This window comes from Pristis pectinata, chromosome 28 (genome assembly GCF_009764475.1).
Source record: "Pristis pectinata isolate sPriPec2 chromosome 28, sPriPec2.1.pri, whole genome shotgun sequence".
NCBI classification, from domain to species: domain Eukaryota; kingdom Metazoa; phylum Chordata; class Chondrichthyes; order Rhinopristiformes; family Pristidae; genus Pristis; species Pristis pectinata.
This window is the reverse complement of record NC_067432.1, coordinates 16,055,761-16,079,217: the sequence shown is the minus strand read 5'-3', so window position 1 is coordinate 16,079,217 and position 23,457 is coordinate 16,055,761. Positions and strand designations below refer to the sequence as shown.

The 23,457-nt window shown below is 38.4% G+C and overlaps 1 protein-coding gene across 1 annotated transcript in view; it reads right to left on the bottom strand.

Moving 5' to 3' along the window:
• LOC127584113 (NAD(P) transhydrogenase, mitochondrial-like) overlaps window positions 1–23,457 on the bottom strand; it is a 59,328-nt gene that overhangs the window by 11,744 nt on the left and 24,127 nt on the right. Inside the window, exons 10-18 of the mRNA XM_052040692.1 lie at window positions 22,036–22,189; window positions 21,183–21,344; window positions 19,122–19,232; window positions 18,138–18,283; window positions 16,369–16,564; window positions 6,809–7,042; window positions 3,982–4,142; window positions 3,246–3,425; window positions 1,341–1,500 (exon numbers count right to left, since the gene is read on the bottom strand). Of these exons, the coding sequence (XP_051896652.1) occupies window positions 1,341–1,500; window positions 3,246–3,425; window positions 3,982–4,142; window positions 6,809–7,042; window positions 16,369–16,564; window positions 18,138–18,283; window positions 19,122–19,232; window positions 21,183–21,344; window positions 22,036–22,189 (1,504 nt within the window). The remainder of the gene's footprint in view (window positions 1–1,340; window positions 1,501–3,245; window positions 3,426–3,981; window positions 4,143–6,808; window positions 7,043–16,368; window positions 16,565–18,137; window positions 18,284–19,121; window positions 19,233–21,182; window positions 21,345–22,035; window positions 22,190–23,457) is intronic.

Here is a 23,457-nt window from a genome sequence, read left to right as displayed (position 1 = left end):
CTCTGCACCCTCTCCAGTGCAGTAAACATACTTCCTATTATGTGATGACCAGAACTGCACACAATACTCCATTTGTCGCCTAACGAAAATTTTAATAATGTTGCACCATGACCTTCATGCTCTTATTTTCTGGGTCCCAGCTAGTAAAGGCCAGCATCCCACCTGCCTTCTTCACCATCTGTTCTACCTCTGCTGCCACGTTTAAGGATCTATGGACTTGTACACCAAGGTCCCTCTGTCCTCTTATACTCCGTAGGGTCCTACCATTCATGGTGTATATTCCACCTTTATTGGACCCTCAAGAAGTGTAAGTTGGTGCTGCCTTATTAACATGTATTTAGTAGCATTAAGTACCTGTACTTCACAGGAGTCACCAACAACACTTACCAATGAAAGACTAGCCTTATATCAGTGTACGTTGACTTTTAAAAATGTGAAAACTGCCAAACAAACACTCTGGCACTCTTTTTCCCCTCTATCCTTTTTTTTTGAAAAACTGTACTCTCAAATTCTTTTTTGATCTTTAATTTGGCACCAAGATCACTTGTGCTAACCTACACTCTCTTACTTGACAATGTCACCTCCTGACAATCTGCAAATCTGATTACTTAATTGTTCACTTGAATTTGAGATCCTTGCTGTGACATTATTGGTTCACATCTTCAGCAACTTGTCATGTAAAATATCACTGCAATTAAAGTTAAGAGCAAGGTTACCAAACGGTGGATGCTGTTAATTTTCCTGTTGTAACAAATTAGCCCTCAATGCTTTTTACAAAGATAATTTAAGTAAAAGGGTGTAGAGCGGTCTACATACAAATGTTAAAATTCTTCTGCTAATTATCTTCAATTTGTGTTCCCTGGCTACCAAGCTTTCTGCCAGTGAAAACAGATTTCCTCATTTTCTCTAACCCTTCAAAATTTTGACATCTGATCAAAAAATGTTTTGCACATTGTTTCTCCACTGAGTCAAGGGAATTGTTATGGTATGTAATAGTGCAGATATAAAAAAATTAATAACTCTCTATGTTGATTGTATTAATTTATTTTCCCCCCATAATTACCAGATATTATCAATGAAATTTTACCTCCAACTAGAGAAATGCCATTTCTACATTACCACCATTTGGCTTGAAATAGCATTAAAAGAAAAAAAAAATAAATATACCATTTGGATAAATTCAAAAACTGATTAAGCAAATATATTTCTAGTCCTGATAAATGTTTATGTTATACATCATTATTGCCAGATGTGGTTACATTTAAATGAACAAGAAATTAATATCTGTTTCAAGTTTCAGTAGTCTAAAAACTAATAGCAGGGGTTTCAGAAACTCTTACCTGGGGTAATGATGATTGAGTTGGCCTCTTTGATCATTTCAATGGCTTGATCCACATTAACTTCAGTGTGAGTTCCTACAATTTCCATGGGTTTTCCTGTGCCAGTGGATGATGTTCCATATCCACCCAAGATAACATTGGGTAATGAACGATTCATAGCCTGAGAAGTAAAGCACCAAGACATGTGGGTATAAAGAAAACATGAGAGTTTCACATTACTGGTTACATACAAATATATGTTACTAGTATACTCCTCTAACACTTTCAATTCAGCTGTGGTTTGGAATTAACCAGTCAATGCTACAAAGCCAAAAAAGATCTATGCATTAAAAATATTTCAGGGATGACATTCACTAGGCTTTCATAACTCATACACCTTTCACGAGAAGTATTGTTGAGAACATTAGAAAGAGAAGAAGACCATTTCACCACTCATGCTGGCTTTGCCATTCAACAAGATCATGCTGATCTTTTGCCTCAATGACACTTTCCTTACCCCCATACACTTTGATTCCCTTATTGTCCAAAAATCTCAGTCTTAAATATCTTCAGCAAATGAGCTTCCACAGCCCTCTTGGGAAAAGAAAACTAAAGATTCACGATTCTCTGGGTGAAGAAATCTTTTCCCATCTCAGTCATGAATGGTCCATCTCTTGTTTTGAGAGTGTGACCATCGATTTCAGGCACCCACTCACAGAAAACATCAATCTTGATCTACTCTGTCAAACCCTTTAGCACTTCATTTTTTTTAAAAAATAAATAACCTCATGTGGCATATTACTGAATGCCTAATGAAAGTCAAAATACATCACATCTATTGCTTTGGTCTCGTTTATTTTGCTAGTTGCAATGTCATAAAGCTAACAGGTTTGTTAAATGTGATTTTCCTTTCATTAATCCATGTTGATTTTACCCAATCCAATTATTATTTTCTAAGTGTCCTGTTACCAATTCAATAAAGTTCAGTGTTTTTCCCTGAAACCAGGCTAAATGGTCTGTGGTTCCCCTATTCCTTTCTCTCCTTTCTTCAATAGTGGAGTAAAATATGCTACCTTTCAATATATGGGATCTGTTCTGGAATCTATCGAACTTTGGAAGATGACAAACAAGAATCACCTCCAGTGTGACCTCTTTCAATACCGTGGGATACAAGTCATCAGATCCTGAAAATATTTTGGATTTCAGTCCAATTAACTTTGCCAATGCTTTTTAAAATTAATGCAAATTTCTTTCAACTCCTCATTCACTCCAGGCCTGTTGTTCTCCACTATTACCAGTAAGGCTTTTATTTTCTTTCACAGGCAAAGATGCAACAATATTTGTTTAATTTCTATGCCAGTTCCTTATTCCCAAAATATCATTTTTCCCATTTCAGTCTGTAAGGGACCCACATTAGCTTGTGTGACGTCTTCAAAATAGTGATCTGTATGATGTAAAGACACCATCACATTCTAAGCATCCTTTTATTCACTGATGCTCAAGGTTAAAAATGTAAACCCATTTTTCCATTGCATAGTGCAATGACTTTTCAGAACATTCCAAGTGCTTCCATATTCCTTGTTCAAAATAATCTGTTGAAATTCAATCTAGTGGCAGGACTTTATGTACATATTTAGATGTTCCTGTACTTCAGTAGGCACCTTTGTCTTACATCAGTTTAAGCTTTCAACTTGGAAACCTTTCACTAAATATGCATTTACGACACATCCAGAAGAAAAGCTGTCAAATTGTAGCTGCACAAGCAAACAGTCTACATGAAGGTAGCTGTTGTTAGAAATTGCTGAGACGAAAAAAAATCTTAATAAACCTACTTGAAGAACTTTGTCAATGCCCTCAGGAGTTATATCCACAATGGCTAAAATCCAAAACACTAAACAAAAAACAAGCCGAGTTATAAAATCTTACCACACACATGATGTAGGACAGTATAGCACCAGAAGATCCAATTAGGGCACCAACAATTGTCATTAAATTGTTGTCCAAGAGAAAACCTTCTGCACACAAGGCCCAACCAGAATAACTGTTTAACACAGTGATCACAACAGGCATGTCAGCTCCACCAATGGCTGCTGTTAGAGTCACACCCTAGACACAAAATGGGATACAATAGTATTATAATAGTGCAATATTTATCTCTACCTTCATTTTGGCAAGAACAAATAACGACCACAATTAAAGGCTTTTGCCTCCATTACCCTGTGTAGATCTATTCTGCATTTTAAAATTGTTCCTTAAAAAAAGTTTCTTACACCCATTCTAAAATTGCCCTTTACCCATTATGCTTCTTGTTCTAATTCACAGATGGCTTAAATAGTAAATTAGAGATATGCCTCATCTTCAAGGCTGAATTATTTTGACTGACCAGCCTTTCTTCACCATTCTAACTGCAGTTCAAATTTGACTTATTGTAAACATATTACTCTTTTTACCAAAGCTTGGCTACCAACAGCACATGGTACACTTCAACTAATATTAATACTATGCTAATTTCATCTGACTTATGCTCTATGGATTTGGAGTTCAATATTTTGCTTGCTTCTTGATTATTGCTCTAAAATCAGCTTTGGCAATATTGTTTGAGAAGAAATATTTCATCAATATCAGTTTGTTAAACAAACAGATAGCATTGTGACCTTCTTACCATGATTGTTGACAGTGTAGAGACACCTAGTAGGCAAGTCATGCCTGTGGTATAACTGGGATCCAGCATAAATGGCACTATTCCACCCACTGAGGCTGCAAGTAATCCAGCATTCAGGTAATGCCGGCCAGGTAACATAAGTGGAGCAGAGTTCAGTAAACCTACAAGCAAGAAGTCAAGCTTAGCTAATCACTGGTAAATTGGATGAAGAAACTACAATCCTAAGTTGGACTATACTTAACCAGTTTCAAAATATTTTGGAACTATTCCAGTTTATACAGTGAATGGTAGTGTCATGGAACAGAGAGACCTATGAGTGAAAGTGCATAGTTCACTGAAAGCAGCGTCACAGGTAGATAGGGTGGTGAAGGTGGCGTTTGGCATGCTGGCCTTCGTTAATCAGGGCAAGAGTATAGCAGTTGGAAAGTTATATTGCAGTATATTGAAAGTTACATTGTAGTTATTTAAGATGTGGAGTATTGTGTACAGTTTTGGTGAAAGAATGCAGAAAAAGTTTACCAGGATGTTGCCTGGAACTAGGAGCCTGAGCCAGAAGGAGAGGTTGCATAGACTAAGAATTTATTCCCTGGAAAGAAGGAGACTGAGGGGTGATCTGATAGAGGTATACTAGATCATGAGGGGCATAGACAGGGTGAAAGCACTTAGTCTGTTTCCCAGGGAGGAGGTGCTAGAAACAAGAGGGCATAGGTTTAAGATCAGAGGCAACAGATTTAAAAGGTATATCAGGGGCAGGTGCTTCACACAAAGGATGGTGTGTATTTGAAATCAGCTGCCATAAATAGTGGTTCAGGTGGGCAGATGAGCAACATTTAAAAGCCATTTAGATAAGTACATAGATAGGAGAGGTTTAGAGGGCTATGGGCCAAACTTGGGCAGATGGGACTAGCTCACTGGGCAACACAGTCAGTGTGGATGAATTGGGCCAAAGGGCTTGTTTCCATGTGAATGACTATGAGTTTAAAAAAAAATGTCAGGTCAATTTTGAAAATAAAAAGCTTTGCATGGCTCACAACATCACAGGCAATAAATAATCTTCAGCTTACAGATCACATGCACAAGTTTAAATGCACTCCTGTTGTATCGGCAATGCACGTAAATGTTGAAACTGTACTCCCAAGCCAGCTAAAAAGGGGATCGCAACTCTGAACCTTTAGTAATCAATAAAGCAAGCTTCTTGGAGAATGCAAAAACTGAAGTAGTTATTTAATAATTTTAGCATAAAATGTTTTCAGTGTTATCTTAGTGTTCACCTACTTTCTTGCACATAGCTATGAACCTGGGACACACAGAGCAACACTGCTATGGGTGGCACGGTGCTGCAGCTAGTACAGCTGCTGCCTCACAGTGCCAGAGACCCAGATTCAATCCTGACCTTGACCTTGGGTGCTGCGTGCATGGAGTTTGAACACTCCCTGTGATTGCGTTCCTCTGTGTGCTCTGTTTCCTCCTACATTCAGGTCAAAGACATGCAGGTTTGTAGGCAAATTGCCCCTAGTGTGTGGGTGAATGGTAGGATCGGCAGCGGGGGGAGGGATGGAGGAAGTGGTGGGGGGGGGGAGAAGAGAGAAGTTATAGTGAATGTGCGGAGAATTAAAAAAAAGGCATTAAATGTAGGGTAAGAGGGTAGGATTAGTGTAAAATGGATGATTGATGGTTAGTGCAGACACAATGGGCCGAAAGGCCTTTTTCCGTGCTGCATCCCTCTAGGACCGGTCTGAGAGCGAGCCTCTCCACTTTATTTCACCAAGGAAGCAGGGATTCAGCAACTTCTTCAACCAGGTATATCTCAATTGAAAAGATAGTGGGATAATTTTTAATCACAAATCACATCTGAATGAATAGATCTATGTGACTTTGCTTGACTCTCAAATTAATAATAGAGAACCAGCTTAAAGGGTAAATGTCTATTTTGCTATTGCTACAGCTATTTATCTTCAATAATTGTATTAAATTCTCATCTCCATAGCTAGCCAAAAAAGCATTATTGGATCTTTTTCTTCAATTTCCTCCTAAAAATTGCTATGATTAAGTAGCATGATTCATCTCCTAGGCCGTTTGTGAAAGCTGGCCACTTTCCATCAATGGAAAACTGCAATCCTTTAAACAAGTATTTCTGTACTTCCAAGCACTTTGGTGACCTTGTGAGTGCACGTGTTACATTTCAGTTCAAACAGGTGTGCTCTCTCTCCAAATTGCAGGGCATTGTTCAAGTACCAGACAATCAAGGAGCTGGAGTTGTCACAAGCTCTAACTGGCTGGAAAGTTATTTTATATCTGGAGTTGTCCCAACTCCCATTGCTCAGTATACTTTTAAAATTCACACTCAACCACCTCATTATAAAAGCTTTAGGTTCAATCATTGTGGTACATTTTTCCTATATGGATATATATTATGCAATGCATGCTATTACAGCACCAGCAACCCGGGTTCAATTCCACCACTGTCTGTAAAGAGCTTGTACGTTCTCCCCGTGTCTGCGTGGGTTTCCTCCGGGTGCTCTGGTTTCCTCCCACATTCTAAAGACGTACGGGTTAGGAGTTGTGGGCATGTTATGTCGGCGCCAGAAGAGTGTCGACACTTGCGGGCTGCCCCCAGCACATTCTCAGTAACGCATGAAGATGCATTACACTGTGTGTTTCGATGTGCATGTGACTAATGAATAAATATCTATCAAAGTTATCTTTAATACTTAGTTGCTGAAAATTAAAATCTTTATCCAAAAATATCCTAAAAAGGTTGAAGCTAAAGCTCTCACAATGGGGTAGTTTAGTCTAAGCACTTAAGAGGGGAAAAAAAATCAGTTACCTTGCAACTTTCCATAAGCCACCAGAGAACCACTAAATGTCACACCACCAATGTATGTGCCCAGATAAGCCACTGTCTTAATCAGATTAGCTGCAGGATGAGCATCAAGGTGTGGGTACTCAATCATATACTCGGCAACACAGGTGAGCACTGCTGCCAGGCCGACCAAACTGTGGAATGCAGCAACCAGCTGGGGGAGGTCAGATATTTCAATGCGTTTGGCAATGGTGAGACCTAAAACGCAAAAATGGCATTTATAAACACATGGAATATTTAACAGCATTGTTAGCTGTGAATTTGTTAAATCTTTATCCTTGCCCATCCCAAGGAGGATAAGCAGTCACTATTAGATTACATGTTCATTAACAGATGACATACATTCTTTTAAAATATGGCAACATTATATTTATTACCCATTTCTAATAGTATCAAGATTCAGTTTTGATCATATATAGACAAGATTGGGGAAGGAAGATTTCCCAAAAGACTGAGATAATTATATTACACAATCCACAATTGGATAACTCAACCCAGTATTCCTCGCTTTTCACCTCTACAACCTCGCCTCTGAAGACTTATCCTTGCCTTCCCCCCTCCTTCCTCAACTTCATGCTGCCCCAGCACAATCATCAGCTTATATAAGAGTAACCTCCACAACTATGTGGGTAACCCTAGTTTGCTACCATCTTACTCAACAGCACAGTGCAAGCAGGAATCTCTTTTGTTTCCCATTTTATTGGTTTAGCACATGAGAATTCTGTCACTTGTCTAAAGAGTTCTTCAACTGGAGATGAAATGATGCACAAGTTGCAGAAAGATTATTTTCTCTCAGATCTTCCACTTTCCCAGTTGGGAAGCATCAGATTCTACAAACTGCATACTTCTAGCAGTTTGGCTAAAGTCATTATGGAGAATTGCTGTCATCAAGTAACATCACTGTGGCAGTAACTGGAAAAAAAATCAGAAAAACTACAAGACATTAGGCTTGGTTTCTCTTTTGACCTAAAATGTTAACTCTGTTTCTTTTTCCACATATGCTGTCTGACCTGCAGAGCGAGACTACCATTTTTTAATGTCACATTTGTGAAGAAACTGTCTAACCATTAAAATTGTCTGTATAGTCGTCTCTCTTCTGTAGCTTCCAGATGAATCCACTTCCCCTCATAAGGTTTCAAAGATACAACAAGTTATCCTGCCCCTTTTCTTTCTGGGTTAAAGCTCCAATTGTCTTTCTGTGAATCTGTAGACAGTAATTGTAAATCACACAGATCCTTTGTCTCAATTTGGAACGGGCATGTGGATAGAGGGTCAAACATGAAAATCTAAAGAGAGGCAAAAATAAATGAAGTGAAGCAAAGCAAAAAAAAAAGCAAAGGAAATTTAGAACTAGTCAAACAAATTTAAATAAAGCAAAGCAAAGAAAGGAAAATAAGGAAAATTCAGTTTGTTTTAACTGCTGCTGCTACCATTGGTATCTTGAGTACAGATCCTTAAGACCAAGTATATTTTTGATCCTGTTTTCAACTGTACGTGAATTCTAACACTGGTGGCCTTGTGCTAACCTATTTTAATATAACAGTCTGGAGTATGCTAGTACTTCTGCCAGCTGCACTGAATTTTGGTATCCACGACTGCACGTTTGGGAAACCGTGGGGAAATAAATTGCTACACTGCACAAAATGAATAAAACACCAAAAATACATTTTAAAACATTAATTTACAAAGTGACATTTCCAGAAAGGTATTTTCCAAAAATCCAAAGGCTACAGTGTTGGGTTTCTAATGGAGCAAAGTATGTGTTGTATTTCTGTCATCGTTATTATAGTTACATAATCTGTCTGGATACCAAACTTTTACAGGACTCTAGGTACCATTAAAAACTGTTACAGCTAGTCCATATCAATAAGATGGAGAGTTTCAAAACAATTATGCTATTTCCCCTAGCAGTAAAGAGGTGAAATATGTGAACACCCTGGTAGCACACAGCACCTCATTTATCTAACTGCACCTACAATGAAATCATTGTATTACAGGGAAAGATTTAACAAAATTTTGAACAAATGTTTCCATTATTAGAATGCCCATTAGTTAGCAACCTTAGTAAAAGCATTATCCATTTTCCTCAAAGTTATTTTGTAACTAAACACAAATTAGCATTATTATTTTACCTATCCTTCATTCTAAAATAATTAGATTGCTTTAAAAGTCCAAATCAGATATGCATAATGAAATTTACTAACTTATTCTATTGTCAAATTACTGCACAAGTAACCATCTGTTTCAATTTAGGAAATGGATATCACTATGTGTGGTTCTTCCTCATAATATTCATCCAACATATTTTTGTGCCAAGTGAAAGACTAATTCTGGGAAATGCAACATTTTCTACTTTAAGGACCTAGCTTCAATATCAAGCACGCCTGGTAAGATCTGGTGTGAACAAATGTAGCACAAAACATTCTCCACCACATTATTAGAGATGCCTAGTGGCATGCTGATAACTTAATACAGGAATTGTAAAAATGTTCCATTGTTTTATCACAATAGTACAATGGTTAATAGGCACAGGAAATGCTAGAAATACTCAGCAGGCCAAGCAGTGTCTATAGAGAAAGAAGCAAATCGTATATCTATCACAAAACTTGCCACAATGTTATTGAAAGCTTGTGTTACTTTAAAATTAACAGTGTCTTTCACAATTCTTGCAAAAACTAAATTCAAACACCGAGATTAAGTGCATTCTACTAGGCCAAAATTCAGACACTACTCTGGTCACAAAAACAAATGGAGTCTAGGAATGAGTTCATTTAAAAAAAGCCAATCCATAATCCTGACATTTGAACCAAAAAACTCCTTACAATGCCTCTCATAAAATGTCTCATAAAGTTGCACATACAATAAATTTCTTTGGAGTCTAGCGACAATTACATCAAGATGTTATAAAAGAGAATGAGACACAAATGGCCAAGTAGTCTGTTTTGGTGGCTTTGGCCGAGGAAGGAATCTTGGACAGCATCCTTACAATTGCTTACCTTTTTGAGCAAAGTTGCATGGGAGTTTCAATGTTTATTTCAAAAGGTCAAATGAATACATGTATCTACCATAGTTTGTGAAAAATGCCATTCTAGTACACCAAGAATGGTTTTCTATTCAACCTCTTGGATTTGATACATGTACCTATATATGAAAGTACAGACTAATCCATAGGGGATACAAGAGATGTCTATGGGAACAGCCAAAGTTACCAAGTCCAAGCAAAATATATTCCATAAAGCTTAAAAACTTAAGTGGAAAATATTTGGAAACAGTTCTGAGGGAAATTGCTTCTTTGTATTGCTCCTTTACTTTTGTTCTGCAATAACAGTATAATTCATACAAATCACATATAACCATATTATCAGTGCCACCTTGTATTTTAAGGATATTGATTACTTTTTTATCCAAAGAAAACAAGTTAAACTGTAATAGTCATTGGGAAAGGCTTGCAAGATTGGTTCAAGTTTCAGCTCAGAACCACATTATATATTAAGTTATCCTCTGCTGCTAGGCTAGGTTTTCCTTTGCTAACCTCATTCTTTTTCTCAACTATCATAAAATTTCATATCCTCTTATTACTGCTTCACTGACTGGTGGAAACATGTTAACTGTTTCATTTGCAGAAATGACCTAGAATCACTGCATTGTAAAGCAAAGCTAAGGGAGGCTGATACTGGGAAGGATATCATGCACTGTTTTGCAATGATCTTATATAATAGACAATATTTAAGATCTTAAACAAATGAAAATAAATATACAAGAATTAAGCATCCAATCATTCACTTCTAGTCAATTTGATGAGGAATTTTGGAACATTTCATGTATAACCAACATATGACCAAACCACCAATTGTTTTAATCAACATTCATGTATCTGTGTTCAAATCCGGCCACTGTCTGTAAGGAGTTTGTACGTTCTCCCTGTGTCTACATGGGTTTTGTCTGGGTGCTCATGTTTCCTCCCACATTCCAAAGACGTACGGGTTAGGAAGCTGTGGGCATGCTACGTTGGCGCCAGAAGCGCGGCGACACTTGCGGGCTGCCCCCAGAACACTATGCAAAATGATGTATTTCACAGTGTGTTTCGATGTACACGTGACTAATAAAGAAATCTTAGATCTTAAGATGTAATAACATATATTTGTACCATTGAATTTTGTCTTTTGAGCAAATGAAAATATTGAAAAGTATAACTTGATTTTCTATTGATACAACATTAATAACTGTTTTTTCCAAGTAATCAAGCAGAACTAAAGCAAGCTCAATTGACACAGCTTAGCAGCCTTAGATCATTTAAAAGAATGCATAAAATGAGGGGACAGAGATGTTATAATGAATGGCAGGCATATTCTTTTACTCCAACTTGATTATCCGTTGGTGGACTTTCAGACAGTGTGAATAAACAAATCCTTCACTGTATTTGACTATGGAATTCTGAGTACACACTGAATATTGCTCAAAATATTTTGATCTTATTTTCTCAGCAACAGCACCATCTACTGCTAATAAAAAGGGGCTTGCAATCAAATACCTTTCTAAACACACTGTGACTTATATTCACCATGACCTAGGCATTATTCACATTAGTTTTTGGAACCAGTATCTATTCATTTTAATTAACATAACGTTTGCATCCCCTCCAACAAGCACCTCAAGTCTCCAAACCATCACCTCTGATGGACAATAGAGCATTTTCTTTCAGCTTTTAGTCTTCACATCTTGCTTATATTATTCCAAAGTCATTTTCTGTATCTTGATATTATGTCACCCTGCCTTCTCCATTGATTCCCAAATTATTTCAAAATTATCCCCTGCTTGTCTTGTTGGACCTGAATGTACCAACATTTCCACAGTACTGGAAAACCAACACCATCTCTCATGAGCCCTTCTCTCTCATCTCTTATCAACTCCCATGAGCGTCTGTACTTCAAACATCCCCACAAAGTTTTAGAACCAGAGAACAGTACAGCACTCCCTTTGACAAGCTTCACTAATCCTTGTACTCCAAGCTGACCAATATCCTGTTTTTTGCTTCAAAACAGCCTTATAGTACACTAGTTTTAAGACCTCAAAATAAAAGGAACAAAAGTAAGCCTTTCAGCCCAGAAGCCTGCTCCACCGTTCGAAGAGATTGCAGCTGATCCAACTTTCCTGAAGTCCACTGTCCCATCCTGTCTCCACAACTCTCGATTCCCTCACCAACTAAAAATCTAATTTTGTTTCTGAACATATTCAAGAATTCTGCCTCCAGCTTTCTGAGACATGGAGTTCCCAAAACTCTCAACCCTTTGAAAGAAATTCTTCCTCATCCAAGTTTTAAAAAGGTGCCCCTTCATTTATAAAATGATGCCATGAGCCTAGACTCTCCCACGAAGGGAAACAACCTCCCAGCATTTATCCCATGAAGCCCTCTAAGAATCTTTTATGTTTCAATTTGATCTGCTCACATTCTTCTAAACTCCAAACAATGCAGACCCAACCCATTCAACCTTTTGTCAGTTTTTATATTTCTCACTTTTCAGTCCTCAGTTTATTCTCTCCTACTTGTTTTTTTTAAAAAAGATCTCCTTTGCTGGATTCTGAATTCATCTTAAGGCCTACCACCAACTTTTGCCACCTTTTAAGCTTTCTTTTTCAACATTATGCCCTCAATGTTCCAATAGCTGGTTCATCCACTCAAGGAATGTTACCTCCTCACTAGGATACATTTTTCCTGGGACTCAAACTATCTCTGACCTTCACCACTGCTCGTCTATTGTCATGTTTACTTATCTATTTGACCAGGCCACCTTAGCCAACTATCCCCATTCTTTCCTAATTCCCTTATTTAAGTTTAACACAGATATCAGACCCAGATTTTTCATTCTCAGAATGAATGTTAAATTCTGTCATGCTGCGATCACTTGTTCCCAGGGGATCTTTTGCCCTGGGATCATTTATTAAATCTATCTTGTTACACATTATCAGATCCAAAGTAGTCTGTTCTTTGGTTGGTTCCGTAACATATTACTCTAGGAAACTATCCCAAATGCAATCTCATGGCTACCATTTCCAACTGGATTAACCCAATCTACTTGTAGACTGAAGTCACCTATGATTAATGTACTACTCTGTTACATGCCCTGATTACTTTTTGATTTGTACTGTACCTTACAGTGTGGCTACCATGTACATTACTTCCTTGACAGTAAAACTCAGACAATCCGCTATTCAACTATTCAGAAATCCTGATCATTTGGCATCTGGATCACCTGGGCTACTTCCCATGCTTCCCTGACTACTTTGTGTCTTTGATGCCTGTGCTCCCTTGAAGCTTACAAGTTTACTGGAAAATTTGCTTCATTCGACTGTGTAACATCTAAAAAGTTGAATGACATTTAATAGCACAAAAAATTTGCTAGTCCAGCAGTGCCGTGGTCCTGATGGTGTCAGATTAACAGTTTTACTGTACTGTTTTCTTTCCTGTTTTTCTCCCTTAAAGTCTCCTCCCAAGTAAACTCTAAATCTCACAGCTGTACTTATTTCATCTCTTATTAGCAGAGCTACCCGTCCTTCCCAAATATCATCAATTAATTTCCATTGTTGATCTCCTCATAACCATGTCTGTGATAGCTATCTGATCATTCCAGTTTATCCCCATTTGCGCTATGAATTCACTGATATTAGATACTGCAGGCGTTTAGATATGGATCTCTTAATTTTGTCTTTTTACCACCTTTCCTCTCCGTCGTGGCTGTCTTCCTTCCCTGCCTTCCTCTTCTACTTTCTATTCTTCTGACTCATTTCTATCCTTGCTGTTCTCTCCTCTAGTTCCCTGCTCAGATGTCCATCCCCTGCCATATTTGTTTACACTCTCCCAACAAGCATCCTAGTGAAGATATTGGTCGCGGTCCTACCAGCCTGTACAGATCCAACCTTTTCCAGCACTAGTCCCAATGCCACAGGAATCTTAATTCCACCCTCATACACCATTCCACAAACCACCTCATTTATCCTCCCACTTCCCATAATATCCTCCTAATCCTGAGATGACCATCTTTGTTGTCCTTTTGTTTCTTAACTCCACATATTCAGCTTGCAGGACCTCGTCCCTGACATTGTCACTGATATGTACTGTGATTACCAGCTGTTTACACTCCCCCTCCAGAATATCCTTCACCAGCACCTCTGCTTCTTCAGGAGGTTAAAGAAATTTGGCATGTCCCCTTTGACACTCACCAACTTTTATCAATGCACTATAGAAAGCATCCTTTCTGGATGCATCACTGCTTGGTACAACAACTGCTCTGCCCAGGACTGCAAGAAACTGCAGAGAGTTGTTGACACAGCCCAGTGCATCACAGAAACCAGCCTCCCCTCCATGGACTCTGTCTATACCTCTCGCTGTCTTGGTGAAGCAGCCAGCATAATCAAAGACCCCACCTACCCGGGTCATTCTCTCTTTTCTCCTCTTCTATCGGGTAGAAGATAGAGGAGCACATACCACCAGGCTCAAGGAAAGCTTCTATCCCACTGTGATAAGACTATTGAACGGTTCCCTTACACGTTGAGATGAACTCTTGACCTCACAATCTACCTTGTTGTGACCTTGCACCTTATTGTCTACCTGCAATGCACTTCCCTGTAGCTGTGACACTTTACTCTGTACTCTATTATTGTTTTTTTTTTACCTGTACTACCTCAATGCACTCAGTACTAACTCAATGTATCCGCACTGTGTAATAAATTGAATGGTATGCAAGACAAGTTTTTCACTGTACCTCAGTACAAGTGACAATAATAAACCAATACCTTTGTGAACGCTCATACTCTCCTCCAACATTTATCTATATTCCTTCTTATCCACCAGCCTTTCATTTCCCCTTTTAAAGATCCAATTGCCGAGAAATTCAGTTGCACAACACTGTTGTTTTCCAGTATTATACAAATGAAAATCAATTCCACCCTCCCAGAGTGAAATATGGCAAGAACAACTTCCAATTTGTTTTACTTTGTTCTTGAGATCTGACCAGGCACCTGCAAGTCACTCTTGTGTCCTGATATGGGGTCACTTGGACTACATTGTCCTGGGAGCACTAACCATTGGGCAGTCCAGGGTAACACACTTGTTCTTGTGCAGTTCTGGACTAGGATCCCTACCAAAAAATTGGATGACTTAGCTTCACCCTCGGGGTCCTCCTAACTTTGCACTGCACTGACCTCTCCTACCCCCAGCATTTGCTGCCCTACTTTGCTCAAATCCCCTCCAGTGAAAATAGCAGTCTTCCAATTCAACTCTTTAATGTTCAACCCCCTATGCATTTTCTCCCTATTGCTAAGCCACAGTCTGTCCTACCAACTGCTAGTCCCAAGCCATTCTTCCCCAACACCATCACAGACCTCTGATCCCTGCTAACTAAAATATTCTAACCTCCAGGGCCTTGATGCCAGTCAGTCACATCTCCCTCTCACAACCCTAAGAGGGTCCAGGCAATTGAGTGTTAAATCACTCAGTCACTCTGCTTTACCACCTCTCCCCAAGACTAACTTTTCACTCTGCCCTTTCCCTCTTCCTGATTGTCCATGTAATGCTGGAGGTCTTGGAGGTTCATTCTGCACATGTGGAGTATTATTGCAATGTAAATTGCATCTATATTACAGATTATTGTCAAATGGTTTCAATACCAGCAAAGCAGAAGATCACTGCCTCTCTCCCAAAAAACTTTATATGTAGCAGTTTTGACAAAAGGTCATCAATATGAAACATTAACTCTGTTACTCCTTTTCACAGGTGCTGCCTGACCTGCTGAGTGTTTTCAGCATTTTGTTTTTATTTCAGATTTATAGCATCTGCAGCTTTTTTTTGTGGATATGTAAGCAGGAAGACCCAGTGGTAGTCAAGCCTGACTACATAATGGACTGAATGTACTCTCACTCTGAGACGACCAACCTTAGCAGGTTTAGTTTCCACTGTGAAATATTCTCTAACCACTGGATGTGTGTATGTCTACCATTATTCAAAAAATGAAATGGGATGGGCAAAGAGTTTACCTTTATCTGGGTTCACGCTGAACCTCAAAAGGGGAATCAACCAATGTTCCAGAATATTTATCTTGCAATCCATACCATTTGATGCCTTCTGCAATTTAGCACGCACATAATCCTAACAACTCCACATCCGCCCCATTTGACCCTTGTGATTCAATCTTGCTTCTAACCAAAAAATTATTTGGCTTTAAAAAATCAGCCAATTGCTTTAGCAATATCACACTGGAGGTGAACTGCTGCCAGTGAGGATAATGTACCAGAGACAGACACCTTCAATGGCAGAATGCCAGGGAAAATTTTCTTTCCAGATGACATTCCACTTACTTTGCCATAAAATTGAACGCATCATTTTAACCAAATTAAACAAAACTGAAAGTATGCCAGACAGATCTAGGTCAAGCAGTTGTGGGATTAAGAAATAATTATTGAAGATGTCATGCTAACTTTCAGAAAGCATCTTCTTTGGCAGTCACAGTAAACAATTTTGGTTTTCTCACCTAAGGTTCCACCCATTGCCATGGCAGTAGACATCTGACCAAGGAGCTCAGGTGAGGGTTTAATTGCACCCAGGGTTGCAGCCAGACCACCAGCTACACCAATCATGCCCAGTGCATTTCCCAATCTGGCCGTTTTCTGTGCAGAAAGGCCAGCCAGTGCACCAACACAGCACAGGCCTGAACCAAGATACATCATCTGCAAGAGCAAAAAATATATTATTTTACAATAATATTTTTTATCATAACAATAACAGTGATAATTTAATGCCCACACTAATAAACCCAATACTTCAAATACTCCATTCAGTTTTAACAGAAGACAAGAAAATAATTAAACATCTTCCAAAAAGTTAGTACTACGTAGAAAAAAAACTCATCTTTATGTGGAGCTACTTGTAATAATCACTATTTGGATGCATTTTTCATTTTTGTTGTTTCCTGTACTGTGGGCAGATCAAACAAGTTTAAACAGGAGAATCACAAATACTGCACAGCCTAAAAGGACATAATTGCTTCAAAAATTGTTCACCTGTCCTTAATTTGGTGTTCCAGCTGGGTTTAAGCATTGTAGTTTTGTTGCCAATAAGAAATGTTTGGACTTGATTGTTCCTTTTTGCCATGGAAATTGGTAATACTTAGGAGCTACCTTGAATCAGGGATCTTCATTTACAATATCACTTTTTATACAACTTGAATTTTATTAGCTCTTTAGAACACGTTCAAGCCAGAATACATTTTTATTTAGAAAATAGTTGCCCCATTGTCCAACTAAATAAATATACAGACTATTAAACCCCTGATGGCTTACTTGCTAGATTAGAAATATCAGATAATAAAGAGAAAGAGATATTTTGGCTGATTATTAACTTTGTTACATTAGTGCATACAATGAACACCTGGATTTTGCTTACACAAGCTAGAACTCTTAGGGCTGATACAAAGGGATCTATTTTACCAGTCAAGGGCTCAGATTTGGTATCCTAAGTAATGCCCAATAGGAACAACAAACCATGGGCACATAGCACTTCAATTGTAAAAGAAAAAAAGCCATGATACTTCCAAAAGGGAAAAGGTAAACCAAGCCTGAGGGATTAAGAGGGACGTCTGATGTTTGGTCATTTCTCAGGTGAAATGAAACTTAAATTGAATTTTGGTTTCCTTTAAACAACCAACTTCATTATTACATGAGTTGCTAACAATTGAAAACAAGTGTAAAATCAAACTGAACCAAAATGCTGAATTAAAACGAATTAAGCTTGCTGCTTAACCAGAATTTATACTATACGGCTAGTTAATGAAAAGAACAAAAGCAGCTGTTTTACAATAATGTTAGCCAATGTAAACTATCTAATTGAGATAGACATGATGATGGCTTGGGCTTTGGAGAAGTTATATTTTCTCTGGTAGAGAACTATTGATGCATTCATGTCAAGTTCTATTAGAAGAACTCCAGTGCAGCCAGTAAACTGATTAAAACAATTCAATTCTGAATGGTTTTAAAACAGTATACCAATCAATTTAACAAAAAAACCAAAAGCATTATACAGAAATTTCAACCCTCGATGGCTTACCTGCTAGATTAGAATATCAGATAATAAAGAAAAAGATATTTTGGGTGATTATTAATTTTGTTCCATTAGTGCATACAATGAAACAAGAATTGTGAAAATACGAAACGAGATGCAATGAACCAAAACACAAAATATACTCAATAACACAATCAGAAACAAGCTGGAATTAGCAATGAACAAAAAGGAAACAAACTCAACCTGCTCTATGCTGTATCCATTGGCCAAAGCAGCACCATAGCCACCAACAAATGCCGCTCCAGGTAGCAAGTACAGATAGTTGTATTCGGGTGGATCTGTGGGACGTTTGAACATATCCAACATCCTCTGCGTAATAAGGAAACCACCTGAAATAGCACATTTACAAATATAATTTTAACTCCAGTGCTTGCAGTGAAATAAAACATCAGGCAAGTGGGGATAATTAAAAGGGTTTAAAAAAAATCATTGCCAGCTAATGAATTAAAGCAAACTGCTTCTAATCTAAATAAATGCCTTTTCAATATCACTGAATAAAGTGATTTGGTCAATATTGTGTAGTGGGTGGTACTATAAGATCTAAACCTGATGGGAAGTATGGTGACGCTAATCCTTTAGGAAGAGACTTAACAAGCTGCTCATGGAAAAGAAACAAGGGTGTAGAAAGAACCAAGGTGCTAAGTACCCAGTCTGGGGTAAAGTCAGGATTCCCTTGGTTGAAAATTAAAATTAAAATTAAATTTAAATACTATCAAAAAACACTTCAAAAATAATGTACAAATATTGGGAGTGTGGGGGTGTTGATTTGGAATTGCAAGATTCTGTTGGCTCAGCCCTACAAAACAAAAACATAGAAAATGAATTGCTCTCAGGAGAGAGATCCTACTGAAGGTGGGGATGGTCTCTGACAATTCACAGGTTTCCCAAATGAAAGAGCAACCCACATTCATTCTCATTCACTATTTAAAATGACTTATACATCAACTCTGGAAAATCACCCAATCCTCTTTCCCACACATTAATGTTTCTATGGACTTCAGGTTTTTTTGATCTAACTGCACTGAAACTTTAACAAAGAAGAAGAAACTTAATCCCTTTTGTTAATTGTGTAAGAAAGATGGTTCAATAATGGACTGAAGGGCTAAATCTCAATTCAGTTACTCACATTCACTTACATTGGTTATAGTGACACCCTTTACAACCTACCTGCTATATTAACCGATGATATAAATGCAGCCAACAGGGCAAGCGTTTGAGGAACAGTTGATGGCAAGTAATTTCCTCCCATTAGAACTAGACCACCTACAGCTGTAAGTCCTAAAAATGGGAGCACAAGAGCAAAATTACAAACTGAAGGAAAACTCATTTTTAGAAATCACTTTTTTATTTCTTTCTGTGTAACTTTACCAAAATGGCTTCTTCCCCTTAGATTTCTGAATGGTCCATGAACACTACCTTGTTATTCCTATTTTTCTTTGCACTATTTATTTTGTAATTTATAGTAATTTTAATTATTTTCTTGTCTTTGCACTGTAATTATTTTCTTGTCTTTGCACTGTACCATTGATGAAAAACAACAAATTTCACGACATATAAGTCAGTGATTATAAATCTGATTCTGAAGTCCTTTATGATATCCTAGGACAAAGGGCTATATTTTCTCCTACTGAGAGGCCCTGTGGAGAGGCACTTAGAAATTCAGTCCCACTGTGTTGCCATTTCTGGTCACATTCTATTAGAAGCTGGAAACACAACATTCTAAACTGAAAGGAAGAAAACTTGGTTCCATTCATTTACCGATCACAGTCTGCTTGACCAATATAAGTATCATTTTCCAATACAAGTTATCCTAGAGGGGTTAATACCTGCTGTCACCATGCACATGTTATTAACTATGTTCCTGCAAGCACATCTAGAATGGCAGGATAGAAATCCACTAACATCCCATTAACATCAAATCAGAGGCCAAGGCATAGGCAGGAAACTTTCTGGTGGATATCCTGGTATTTGAATAACAATGGTGCCAAGGGAGGCCAAAGAATATCAAAGGCTAAAGATGTGATGGCATCTGCTTAAGTTATCCTTGTTAAAAAAAAAATACTCCTAGGCATTTGCTCACAGTGCTTACAGATTATTATCAGCAATTTCTAAAAACAGGACACCTAAATCGATGATGAATTACTAGATTCTTGTGCAGTTAAGATTGAAAGGAATTAGTGCGATTAGTATGTGCAGGCCCAGATGAAGGGATAAATGGAGGACTGCCTGCAGAGGTTTCTGGGCATCAGCCTGTCCCGCTGGTGAGGGCAGCAATCAGCAGGGAGGTGGGAACTGCACCTGGGGCTAGATCAGGAAGTGCTACGTCATGTCTCCCTCAGCACAGATACAAGGGGAAGCAAATCTGCCACCCATGCCTCTCTGGGGCACCAGTGCAGAGTGCCAAACTGCTCACTATCTGATTCTTGCTGAAGAATAATGGCTGATAATGGAGGAAGGACAGCAATAGGAGCCACAACATAGTTAATAGCGGGTCTCACAGGAGGTCATTCAGCCCATTGTATTTGTGCCAGTCAAGAAAGACTAACCAGTCCAATCCCACCTTCCATCACTATATTGATATTCTTGCAGGCCATAGCTGTCTAAGTACTGTGGTGAAGGTTTCTGGCTCTACCATGCTTTCAGGCACGAGTTCCAAACCCCCATTATTCTTTGGTTGAAAACATTTTTTTCATCATCTCCCCTTTCACCAATTACTACAAATCTATGGCCCTGGATTCCCCCCCCCCCATTTACTCTATCCAGGCCCCTCATAATTTTATACAAATCAGTCAAGTCTCCCCTCAGCAAAGAAAACAATCCGAGCTTCTCCATCTTTCTTCATAACTACAACTTTCCAGTACTGTCAACACCTTTGTAAATATTCTGGGCACCCTCCCCAGTGCAGTCACAATTTTCCTATGATGCAGTCCTAATGGGCGTCGTGTACAACCCTAGTGTCGAACTCCATACCTCAACTCAAAGGATAGGTGGAAAAGGTTTTTAAACAATTTAAGAAAAAGGATTTAAGCAATTATTTCCTCAGAAACAAATGTGCCAACTGATAATTTACAAATCATCACTTTTAATTAAAAAAATGTATTGTTCACAATTAACTTTGCCCACACTCCCTCCCCATTTTCTGGGCTTCGCAGTCCAATTTAGGGCCTTGTACAATATATTGTAAGAACACTATGAATAACACTGTATGTCACTTTATAAACTACTTACCTGAGATAGCATTCGTGACCGACATTAGTGGCGAATGGAGAGCTGGAGTGACGCCCCACACAGTGTGATAACCTACTATGCCTGCTAGGCCAAACGTTGTGACCATCTGAGTAAAAGCGGCATTTGGAGAGCTTATTCCTAATCCCAATGTTCCAACCAAACCTGTGAATCAACATTAGTTAGTGCTTTTCCAGTAATACTCCATTAATCAAAATCTTTCATAGGCACTTAATTACCAGCATTATGAATTTCGTATTACTTACTGATCAAATATTGTAACAATACATCAATTGTCTATGTACAGAGATGTCAACTCAATGTTATTGAATGCATCCCCATTATCAATAAATCGATAATACAAATTACTTTGATCTGATTTAAAGAATGTGTAAATCAAATAGGAGTTTGTTTATCACAACATTAAATGATGAAACAGTAGTTAGCACATTTGTGCTAAGAGGTATTGTTCAAGGGCATGCAACTCTGAAAATGCACATTCTCAAAAGCTAACCAGAATTTAGCCCATTCTGTACTTGGATGAGAATTCATACAAGAACACCAGCACAAAATAAAACCCATGAGAAAACTCTCTCTGCATGTTTATAACTTTATTCCCTTGTGCACTCTTGGGTGTTCTTGGGGGATGGAGAATTTGCAGTGACAAACATGCCATCAAAACAACAAAATCTCCGAAGTCACAGAATAGTTCTTTCAGTAAATTTGACACTAGTTACATTATGGAGTCCTTGCAAAGCAGGTACCTTTCAGTCCAGCCTTTTGCCTAATGACACCAGGAAAATCAGACCATTGTCTAATGAACATTAAATACCATTCATGTTCTTCGTTCCCTCACCTGCTGTATAAACACTGGCAGAGGTCATTGTCCTTGTGAAAGGAGAAATCATGGCCTCCTTTTCTGCTTCAATGTCTGCCACAGATTTTTGCTTGACAGGTGCACTCTCTGGAACATTTAAAGGCTGGGGTGCTGGAAACAGGTTTTTGCCTTCCTGTATGCAAAAGTAGAAAGTGTTAGATCTTCACAATTCCATCACTTTTACAAATGTGTCATTCTATATGAGGCTTAATTAGCCTCACTTGTAATCCACATCTAAAGTTAATTTGTTCGAAATCAAAAGTGGTTCAATCTAAAATAATTTGCATTGACATAAACACCCAAAGTACATCAAAAATCCACAATCAGTCATTAAGTTGATGGAGGCAAAGGTGGTGATATTAGAAACTTGTTCAGAGATTGTTTGTCACCCTTGATAAAACCTAAGAGAGGCAGAGCACTTCAGGAAGGAAATTCCAGAGCCTAGGACCTAAACAGCTGAAGCCATTGCTAACAATGGTGGGGTGGTGGTGGGATCTAAGGAAGTGTGAAAAGGTAGAGTGTTGGTGGAACACAAACATTCCATTGGCTGGACGAGTTTGAAAAGATGGATAACAGGATGAAAATTTTAAAACTGAGGCATCAATTGCCAAAGTATATGGGCAAGTAACAAGAAGATATCTTTATTAGTCACATGTACATCGAAACACACAGTGAAATGCATCTTTTGCTTAGGATGTTCTGGGGGCAGCCCGCAAGTGTCGCCACGCTTCCGGCACCAACATAGCATGCCCTCAACTTCCTAACCCATAAGTCTTTGGAATGTGGGAGGAAACAGGAGCGCCCGGAGGAAACCCACGCAGACATGGGGAGAACGTACAAACTCCTTACAGACAGCAGCCGGAATTGAACCTGGGTCGCTGGTGCTGTAATAGCATTACGCAAACCGCTAGAATGATAGGCAAATGTAATATGCCACGGGTTGGATATAGGCAAAGTTCTGGAGGGGGAACATTATATGGTGGAAGAAGGTGGTCTTTGAATTTGACCGGTCAGTGGGTTAGAGGTTGAGCAAAGTCAAATGGTTGGTAAAGCTGCAAATTGTATCTGTAGCACATCTACAGCTACAAAATGTAAATGCACAATACATACACATGACTACAAGACACACATTCACTTCATGCAATGAATGTGTGTGCCTTATAGGCACTTCTTTTAAACACAATGTCAAATTTTCGACCCTATCAATCAGTTGATTCTTCTTTCAATTATGTGGATCAGTTAGCCATTTACTTATTATCAGCTAATATGGAATAATTAACACAACCTCCTTAATTAATAAATCTGAAAATTTCCCACACATTTATAGACAAGTAATTGAAAGACAACTTAATCATTGTTACCATTAGTCATGCATATGAGATTGCTCCATATCATTGGTTG